General features: G+C 40.1%; 3 protein-coding genes across 3 annotated transcripts; all 3 read right to left on the reverse strand.

Annotated features, from left to right (window-relative positions):
* Nucleotides 1-289: 289 nt before the first annotated feature.
* On the reverse strand, nucleotides 290-1,978 carry LOC119550549 (protein late bloomer). Its single transcript, XM_037859280.1, has 5 exons — nucleotides 1,774-1,978; nucleotides 1,535-1,708; nucleotides 1,321-1,476; nucleotides 622-816; nucleotides 290-497 (listed from the first exon to the last, which is right to left on the reverse strand). The coding sequence occupies exons 1-5, from the start codon at nucleotides 1,831-1,833 to the stop codon at nucleotides 426-428; spliced, it is 657 nt and encodes a 218-aa protein (XP_037715208.1). The 5' UTR covers nucleotides 1,834-1,978; the 3' UTR covers nucleotides 290-425.
* Nucleotides 1,979-2,933: 955 nt separating this feature from the next.
* Nucleotides 2,934-5,258, reverse strand: LOC119550355 (protein late bloomer). Its single transcript, XM_037858979.1, has 5 exons — nucleotides 5,100-5,258; nucleotides 4,944-5,013; nucleotides 3,668-3,826; nucleotides 3,275-3,610; nucleotides 2,934-3,212 (listed from the first exon to the last, which is right to left on the reverse strand). Exons 2-5 carry the CDS (start codon nucleotides 5,001-5,003, stop codon nucleotides 3,141-3,143), a joined length of 627 nt encoding a protein of 208 aa, XP_037714907.1. The 5' UTR covers nucleotides 5,004-5,013; nucleotides 5,100-5,258; the 3' UTR covers nucleotides 2,934-3,140.
* Nucleotides 5,259-7,021: 1,763 nt separating this feature from the next.
* Nucleotides 7,022-9,598, reverse strand: LOC119550094 (tetraspanin-3). Its single transcript, XM_037858573.1, has 5 exons — nucleotides 9,357-9,598; nucleotides 8,324-8,482; nucleotides 8,103-8,258; nucleotides 7,245-7,451; nucleotides 7,022-7,178 (listed from the first exon to the last, which is right to left on the reverse strand). The coding sequence occupies exons 1-5, from the start codon at nucleotides 9,414-9,416 to the stop codon at nucleotides 7,107-7,109; spliced, it is 654 nt and encodes a 217-aa protein (XP_037714501.1). The 5' UTR covers nucleotides 9,417-9,598; the 3' UTR covers nucleotides 7,022-7,106.
* Nucleotides 9,599-9,709: the final 111 nt, after the last annotated feature.

The raw sequence follows: 9,709 nt of genomic DNA on the forward strand, positions 1-9,709 counted from the left end.
AATAGAATTTTTAATTGAAATGCTATTTTTATGATATTATTATTCTAAAGATCTTTTAATGTTATACCTGTTATAAAGTGTATAAATAATACTTTTACCTCCATCATAAAAGAAGAAAGGTTTTTTCTTTCCATAAGTCTTATCCTATAGGCTTAATGAAATTTAAAATACATTTTTTTTAGTGTATCAAATGTTTTCATATATTTTTATATGCGTCTTTATAGGCAGACATATATCTACTTAGCAGATCCGCCGATATCTCACATATAGTATGCACAAACAACACTTATTGAATATTTAGATTTTGGTTTATTTTTTATTCTACGTTTCTGTTGCCTCCAGATCATCTAAAGCTGCTATAAAAATCCATACATATTGGTTTATGTGTTTCCAACAACCGATTTCGGTGATTCGTAGGAGACCTGTTAGAATCTCTCGCGCCGCAATTTGTTGCGCACCGTGATGCCCAAATAGGTGGCGGCTCCCAGGGCGGCAAACTGTGCGGAGATAGCGAAAAATTTGATTAGAGCCCTCCCCTCTATATCTGGAGTCTATTAATGTGGCCCGCCTTGGCCACCCGATCCCCCGAAAGAATGTGGCCAAGGCCGACGTGGAACTTACCTCCACCAACAGCAGCAGCCACTTGATGATGAGGCCGACGGCCACGTTGTCGGTGGCATGAGCCTGCACGGCCTGCAGGCAGCCCTCGGTGAAGAGGTAGTCTCCGTGGCGCTGGAACGCCTTGTAGCAGTTATTGGGTATGGCCCGACCCATCAGAATGTAGTCATGGGGGCCCAACTGGCCGCAGCAAGAGTACTGCAATGACATGCAAAACATAGTCAATCGGCTAAAAATTGTATCTGACAGATGATATTATTGAAGATTACTTTTGAATGTAAGCAATTAGGGATTGTATCTCTTAATAAAGTAAATGTAAGCAATTAGCTGTGGTATGTCTTTATAAAGTACCTATGGAAAACGTTGAGACTATAATAAAACATAAACTGAATAGCTTAATATACGAAAGAAGACTTGGTTAAGTAGATTGCTTGCTTGTATGGAAAGCACGTCTATTAATATATGATTTTACTGAATTGCAAAAAAAATTGGGACCCCAAAAGGCGACTATTTATGGTTACGATAGAGGAGAGACCCAAAAACAATCTGGGTTCTAATGGAATTTCCGAAAGTCAGGTAGTTTCCAGGACTCACACTTGCGAAAGGCTTTCTAGTACATGGATATATCGTTTCTTCTTGTCTCTATACTGATTTCTTATACCTTCTATATATTTTTAATACACCAACTAAAGATTAACATACCTTTTGTTCAATGAGCGATATGCGTTCTCCATTGGCCTTTTGATCGGCCCAGAGGGCCAGGAAGTCCCTCCTGGAGCGCTCCACGTAGTCCGTGGAGTGGGCTGCCGCAATGATGTAGATCTGCAGGCACAGCAGGATCAGCAGGCAGATAACATACTAGCGGGGAATAAGAAATGGTTTACAATCTGAATAGTCCTTTCTACGTTCCACTTACACTCCAAACGAGGCCGAGGGAAACCCGAGCCGTGGCAAAGCAGCCCAGAAACGAGGTCAGAACCACGAAGGTGCCCACGAAGATCTGGACAACGATGGCGATGTGCTCAAAGGTGCCCGGCGTAGAGCTATTCAACTCGTACACCGACAGGGCAATCAGAGTCACTCCAATCAGCTGCCAATAAAATAACATGGACTCCATCGATTGAGGTCCTACGATCCTATGTCACTTATACATACCGAAAGCAACACATTAAGTATGATAAGAATGGCTTTGATGAACGATTCGCGGCAGGCCATGTTTGCCAATCAATAAACCCTATAATTAACAACTGCGTTATCCTAAGTCCCCGCACCTGTTTTCCACTGCGATGACCACGGGAAAAGCGAATGCCTCAATGAAAACCGCCGGCCCTGTTCCCATAAAAGTTGACGTGCGACTGAGCGCAGCGCTTTCTATTTGAAATGTGGCGCCCCCAAAAGCGCCAGTTAATATGTAGGTTCCGCCACTCGACAGAAATCAACTATTCCGCGGTGGTTCTAGATAATGCACTGGAAGAAAATTACAATCGCGTTCTAATTTATTAAGATAAGTACTGTCTTATATTAAAAAATATTAGTAAACATAATAATATTATTTTTTTTTTAACGAACGCTTAGTTTAAACTAGTTATAATAAACATATTGACCGTTTTAAAAATATGAATTCTCGACTTGTACTCAATTTGGAGGGTTGGAAAATTTAGAGGGTTATACTTTGATATATAAATTTGATGTTTTCATTGGAACTTTATGTTTTAGAAACAAAAAGTTGTTTACGTTCAATATCAAGCAAATCAAGGTTTTAATTCAAAGTCTTTAATTTAAGTCATTCCACCATACCACATAATACCACTTATAATTTAATTAATTTTTTTATAGGACCATTAATATATTATTTTACGACTTCGGCTGTATATTTTACTTTTTCAAATCAGACTTTGACAGTACTAAATTCCCTATTCTTCTAAGTGTATTTATATTATTATTGCGGCTGTTTTATGTGTTGGTGACATAGCTTCTTGTGGGTGGTATGATGTCAAAGTGGCGAAAGCTTTCATCGTAATTCCGTCATTAAGGAATGGGAAGGGGCCAACGAATATTAAGCTTTCATTCATCGTAGTGCGCAGAAAAATATATAAGATGAAAGGACATCATTGAGGGATTTATGGGCAGCCTACTTATTCACTCGCATATTTGTATGCCAAGCATTTAGCACATTGCGTGACGCGCAACAAGTTGTTTGGCCCTGAAAGACGAAAAACCAAAAGTTTCGGCCATCTAAAGCTCTTCGGGACTATGCGTCGAATGCTTAATATTTCCATCGCTCTGAACAAACAAACAAACTGACAAACAGCAAATCATGTGAAAACAAACATCGCGCACATTTATTATTATACTTATAATGTGTAATTGAACTATAAATATGTACTTTAATTACAGGTATGTTTAGGGTAGGAGTGAATAATTTATGACTGTCCATTATATTTGGTTATGAAATGAGAGACCTCAATTCCGAGTTTGAGTTTTTGTACTACGGGGTGAGGTCGAAATTTCTGGAACTCCTCTTAGAACTCCATACGCCGCTGCTTATTCTTAAAACTAATGGCCAGGAAAACGGCCAGGGCGAAGCAGATTAACTGAAAGGAAAAGAGGAGATTAAAGTAGATTGGGGATTACAATTGGTTTAAAGCTAACCCACCTCAAAGGCCACCAGAACCCAGGAGACTATGATGAAGCGCAGCTTGTCGCTCTCATAGAAGCTCTGCAGCTTCTCGATGCACCCCTCCAAGTAAAGATGGTCGGGAACCTGATTGAGATCTGCATAGCAACTGGGCGGGATCTGCTGGCTGAGGTGGATGTAGTCCTGGGCGCTGCTCTTGCCGCAGCACTCGTGCTTCTGCTGCAGTGCGTCCATGTTGTTCGCCTGCCAGGCCAGCTCCACCACCTCCTGGCCGCTCTTCGCTTCGTACTGGTGGAGGAACAGGAGGGTGCTCACTATCTGCGGAACGGCCAGGATCAGAAGGAACACGGCACTCTGGGGAATAGGAATTAACTTGAATTCAGATTGATTTACTCAATTAAATTAGCTCACCGTTGCTGTCAGAGCCACCGATTCCCGAATGGCCGCAAAGATGCCCAGCAAGGCGAATACCAGGATGACCGAGCACGCTATGTAGGCTGCTATGACGAATTCTTCGGTCTCCGTATCCGCATAAAAGGCAATCCATCCTATAGCCCCGGCCGCCAGAAACTGAAATTATTACAGTAAAACTTAAGTAGGTCGAATGTATTTTATTGCTCGTTAAAAATTCGATGACAATAGGGCTTAGAAATGAATGTGAAAGAAAGTAAAACATGGAATATAGGTTTTATTAGAGCAGCTCTATCTATTAAACGAATCAAATGACTCAAACTTTGAACTATCATCAACAAAGATTTTTTATAACTAAGGTTGGGTTTTTATGGATTTCGAACGTTTTATACTTAACGATTAATGTCTCTTTATTAATATAATATATATTTCTAAGGGTTTTCAAAATATATAGTTATTTTTGTGTTAGTGAAGATCGCCTGTACCATATGATACGCTTGCAGTTGCAATTACAAGGGCAATTGCCATTCATTTGTGTGACAATTAACAGCCGCAGTTGAGTGCATCACATAATTTGTCGTTCGGGAAGTTCCCTCCTCTGAGCTGTGATAATGTAATGAACCCTCCCCCTGATACCGATTCCCTTAGCCGCCCCTTTGGGGGTTGTTCGTGCCCCAGTTTCGGGGCCCTCCCTTCCCGGGACTCCAGTGATTCGATTTCGCTATATGGGTCAGAGTGTAAACCAGAGTGCGAATATTGGTCGAGGGTACGTGGGCATGACATCATCCTGCGGGAGCGGAAATTGGAGCAATTGAAGGCTCTGGCGAAAGTCGGACAGCAGGGAATAGGCCAAAATGTAAACACGGCTGTCATGGCAACCAGAAAACCAGACGGGTGGTATCGGCGGGTGGATATATAGGGGAATATTTTGGCCACCTTGAGGTCGGGCCGTCTATCTCAGGTGTGCACGAAACGGACAAATGACACACATGACGCATAAAAATACACATCCAAAGAACGCAAAATATCTCAAGCGAATGAACATTTTCAAAAACATTCTCTTTTCGACTGTGTGCTCTTCAAAATTATATACTATAGAATACTATATTTCAAAAATATTCCATTTAGAGGCTCTTTTGAAGTGCGTTTACTTGTGCACCCGTCCCACATGACATCATGCTAATTTCCTTGCACGAAACATGGCTATATATCCACAATACAATATTTATATATATCTGATGTGGTCGAGGTAATTAGTAGTCCATGTATGACTTACCCCTAAAATGGCATTCAGAACGATGGAGGTGATCTTAACGCTGGTCGTGGCGCAGCCCATGTTTGTGGAGCTGAAAAACATGTTCAAAGTGCATTAAAAATCCATTCCCAAATATCCGAAAGCACTTGATCGTTTCTCAAATAAAAGTCTGTTAACCTCTTGACTTCTCTCTCCGCACACGAATAATGTTTGCCTTTGTTTGTTTATTTGCGTTGCTTTGCTGGACTTGAATTAACAACCAAATGTGTTTCCGCTTAACGTACGCCCGGGATATCCGCTCTCGAAACTGAACTTTTGGGTCTGGCACGTTCTGCGTTCGCTGGCGAACTGAAAGCGGGAAAACTTTTTGTTGTTCTCTTTCCCCATGGCTGTTTGTTTTTTCCCCAATCAAAATAACACTGAAAGAGAGCAATCTCTCTCCAAAGAGAGCCCTGCACTTGGGGTCAGCGCTCCAAGCCATGACGTCACTTTAGAAATGCGTTTCTTTTGAGTAGTGCTTTTATCGGAGTAAATATGAGAAATGGTGAAAGATGGGAAGATTCGGTTATAAGCAATTAACAAATGAAACTTCACTTTGATATCAAAAATTCTCTTTCATAAAATCAATAAAAGCGACTTTACACTGCTATCTGTTTCATTCAGTGGTGCTTTTATCACAGACTTAAGTATCTTACGAAAAAAATTTGGTGAAAAATAGAATAGATTCGGTTTTAGGCAATTAGTAAAATAAGAGGTTATCAGCACCGATACCAAGGAAATCATATCCATTTCTTAATCAAAGATTAAACAAAGTATTTATCAAATAAATGTTGTTTTATTAAAGCTACTAGAGATTCTACTTCGAGTTCCAAGAGGTGACCAGGTTTTGAAGTACTCCTTTCTCAGAGTTAATCATATAATCTTTGGGATTCGTTCATACCCACTGACAGACGAACCAGACTATATAAATCCGACTTCTACGATTGACGGGTGTACAAATTTCAACATTTGAACTAAAAAACAAATGTTGTAAAATTTCCATAATTAGTTTTATTAAAGTCAGAACGGTAATATTGTTCATTTTAAAACCAGTATACATACCATGTGTTCAAGACTCTTCACGAAAATTAAAACAAAATGGAAAATGTTGTTTTAAAAAGTATGCTACACAAAATGTATTATATACCCCCTTACAATTTAATCCTGAATCCGCCACTGGTTCATATAAACAAATTTGTATTCCTCGGCTTTTGACATCTGAAACTGTAAGCTGATGCTTGTTCAATAATTACTCATACAGTCCCCAATCTTGAGTCTCGGTTTCTCTTTCGATACTACGTCTCATCTCTCTAGATTGTAAAGGCGGATTGTTTACGAGTTTGTTTATGGCTGTTATGTCTGGGGTCGAGTATTCCCCTCATTCCCAGTCGAATTCCCCAATTTCTTCCACACCAATATACATTATACATGCGTATTCAAGCCGATGTAAATGGCGAGGAGGCGTCATTTCAAGCTTAATTATGTTTGTCTCTCGCTTGGTTTTCTATTCATAGCATTATGCATACAACAGCCCACCAGACTTTCGTTTGCGCAACTGATTTGATGAGCTTTCTAGTGGGCAAAGCCACTTAACAATGATTATTTTTGTACAAAATATCTCTGTGAAACATTTTTTAGCTTGGAATAATAGAAAAATAATTATAGGTAAAATTATACAACAGTTTTTGTAATTTAATTTAAGCAAGGAACACGAAAAGGTTTTTAAAATATATATTTTTGATAAGTACTCCAGTACTCGTTTATCGTTTATTTAGTATAAAACGCAATGCAATGTAACCTAGCCGAAAATAACTTAAAGCTTATAAACTTATAAGTTATCGCTCTCTCCAAGACCTTGCGGAAATAAAAACTGCCATTAGTTGTTACTTTTCTTTTACTTTATATTTGGTTTTCATTTCTTTCAAAACAACATATTTAATATTTTAAGATTTTACGGTATTAAATATAGCACAAATTAAAACAGGCTCCACTTTTTAAAAAAACTCTAATTTTTGAATTTATTTTTAAGGCACTTTCCTTTGCTTGGCAAGTGAGACTACTTTTTTTGGATAGAAAAAAGGTACATTAGTGACGCTTAAAAATGAGAGAAGTGAGGAGATGTATATCTTAATCGGTAAATATTCACTAATAGTTGTATCGCCTCTGGCGATTTGTGTAGTGAATGGCCAAGACGGCAGCCAGCAGGAGGATGACAGCCTAAAAAGAAGCAAATAGTAAGTAAACAAATATTTCTTTCAAAGTGTAGAACAAAACAATACGCACATCGAATCCGAGCAGGCCCCACTCAAAATAGCTCAATGTGGATTGTTCATCCTCGAAAGCCTCCTCCACTCTGCCGAGGCAGCCCTGCACAAAGAGATTCAGGGGATTCACACAGCTGCCGTTTTTGCAACAGCTATCCGGTACCGTGTTGTTCCAGAATTGGCTATTCAGATAGTCCCGGGGACTCTCGCGGCCACAGCAAGAGTACTGAAAAACACGAATTATATAAATTAAAATTAAAATATAACAAGGAAGATCGATATATGTAGTCGAGTTCCTCGAATATCAGATACCTGTTACTCAACTAAAGGGACCAAAGGGAGATACAGATATGCAAGCAGCAAAGCGAGATTGATATGCGCCACCTACCGGGTATCTCAATATATGGTTATGTGGGCGGCAGACAGATTTAAGCGTTATGGGCGTTAGGGTGAGCGTGGCAAACTTTTTTTGGGTCAATGGATAGGTATTAACGAGTTTAATACATTTCAGTTAAAATTTGTTTTCTAGCATGAAAATTGGGGGCGCCACAGGTTTGGGCGGCTTGTAGGCGTTAAAATGGGCGTGACACCCTGCTGAAACAAACTTGCGCTGCGCAAGAAGCTCAGGAACTTAGATACCAAATCCCAACTTTCTAGCTTTTGTACTTTCCGAGATCTCTGCGTTCATCCGGACGGACAGACAAACGGACAGACGGACTTGGCTAGTGATTCTGATCAAGAATATATATACTTTATAGGGTCAGAAACGCTTCCTTCTACCTGTTACATACTTTCCAACAATTCAAGTATACCCTTTTACTCTACGAGTAACGGGTATAAATATACTAAGCCTTATATAGACATCGTATACTCTTACCATCCTCTGAATATAATCCATACTGCCCGGCTCAGTCTGCTCCTTTTCCCAGTGGGTCTCAACAGTTTGCAGAGCGTATTTCTTGAACACATCTTTGGGACTCAGGAACATAAAGGCCACCGTAAGTACCAGCAATACCAGAAGCAGTGACACATACTGCAAGCAATTAAAATGAGTTACTCATGGTACGATTCACCTAATTGCATCATTCAGGCAAGTACCGTCCACAGCATGCGCGGCGATTCGCGAACAGCTCCACAGCATCCGAACAGAGAAGTCAACAGGATAATGCCGCCAAGGACCAGGATTCCGATGGCATACTGATCTGGCATCGCTCCCCAGCCGAGTCCGGCAAAAACGAGCACAAGGATGCCAAGTATCTATAAGTACGGCAGACAAATTAGATAAGTAAGATACAAATACGCCCATCGAGCAAATTAATTCAATGATATATATTTGGGGCGTTACCGATAAGCAAGTAACGGTAAATACGTTAAACATATAATTAAAAGGCGGTTCTATGTCACTCTCCAAGACAAAAGCCTGTAAAGCTTCGCCAGAAAAAAAATTAAGATTGAAGATCTAATTCAGCAAGGAAGATTATTACTTATGAAATAGGTTTTGGAGTAAAGTGCGATAGAGATTCTTATAAGGGTAGTATATAATGTGTAGCTAAGTACAAATAGTCCTATTGTATTTTGAGTATACAGATAGAAAATGAAATTTATTATAATCTCTAGTGATTATGCTAACATCAGACCTCAGACCTCTGTAACCTTGAGAAGTCTATAGAAAGTTTTGATGCATACTCGCGACGACTAATTTGTCGGTTTGGTCTCATCGCTATTGTCACATACAGGTTTCCATATTCCGTTCGTATTAGCTTTTTGAACGAAATCCAAATGCATGACGCATTTAAGCAGTTTTGTTTAGCCGCTTGGCTGTTAAAGCTCTCCTCTTGGCCCAAGGAACCCAAAGACCGAGCAGAAACCATTAACAATAGACACTGGCTTACACACACAGATAGCCGCGAAATGTAGTCATAAACCAAGCACGCAGCTGAGATGATATCATCTACTGACCAGGTGAACGTCTAACTGGCAACATAGAACCCTAAATACCGATGTTTTGTAAACAAAGTTCAGACACCATCGCAATTAGCCAGCTATTTGTGGAAACGAACCGGCAGATATAGCACTCAGTCTCTTAAAGTACCAGCACCATATGCCAATTTCAATTTGGTGCTCTACTTACCGCCCATAACGCATTAAATAGGAACAGCGAATACTTTAAGGTGCCCGTTGCGCAACCCATTTTTTTGGTTTTTTCTTTTATTTTTCACTTAAAGTTGAAATCTTAAGTTAGAATCCAAACAAAACGCAATGCAACACGTGCAGCAGATTGCTTTTCGGCGGCTAGTTTTTAAAATATCGAGATTCTATCGACGAGACCGAATCGGTTAAAGAGTGCGGACTACTCCGGCCACGGTCACGAGCAAACTGAGCTCCCCGAAAACTCTCTCGCACGAAATCCGATCCAAGTTGAGGTCTCCGAAGCTCCAAAGCTGCCGTCACTGCACCATGGGGCAACCGAAAACTTGTTCTGTC

This window comes from Drosophila subpulchrella, chromosome 2R, assembly GCF_014743375.2.
Source record: "Drosophila subpulchrella strain 33 F10 #4 breed RU33 chromosome 2R, RU_Dsub_v1.1 Primary Assembly, whole genome shotgun sequence".
Classification (NCBI taxonomy): Eukaryota; Metazoa; Arthropoda; class Insecta; order Diptera; family Drosophilidae; genus Drosophila; species Drosophila subpulchrella.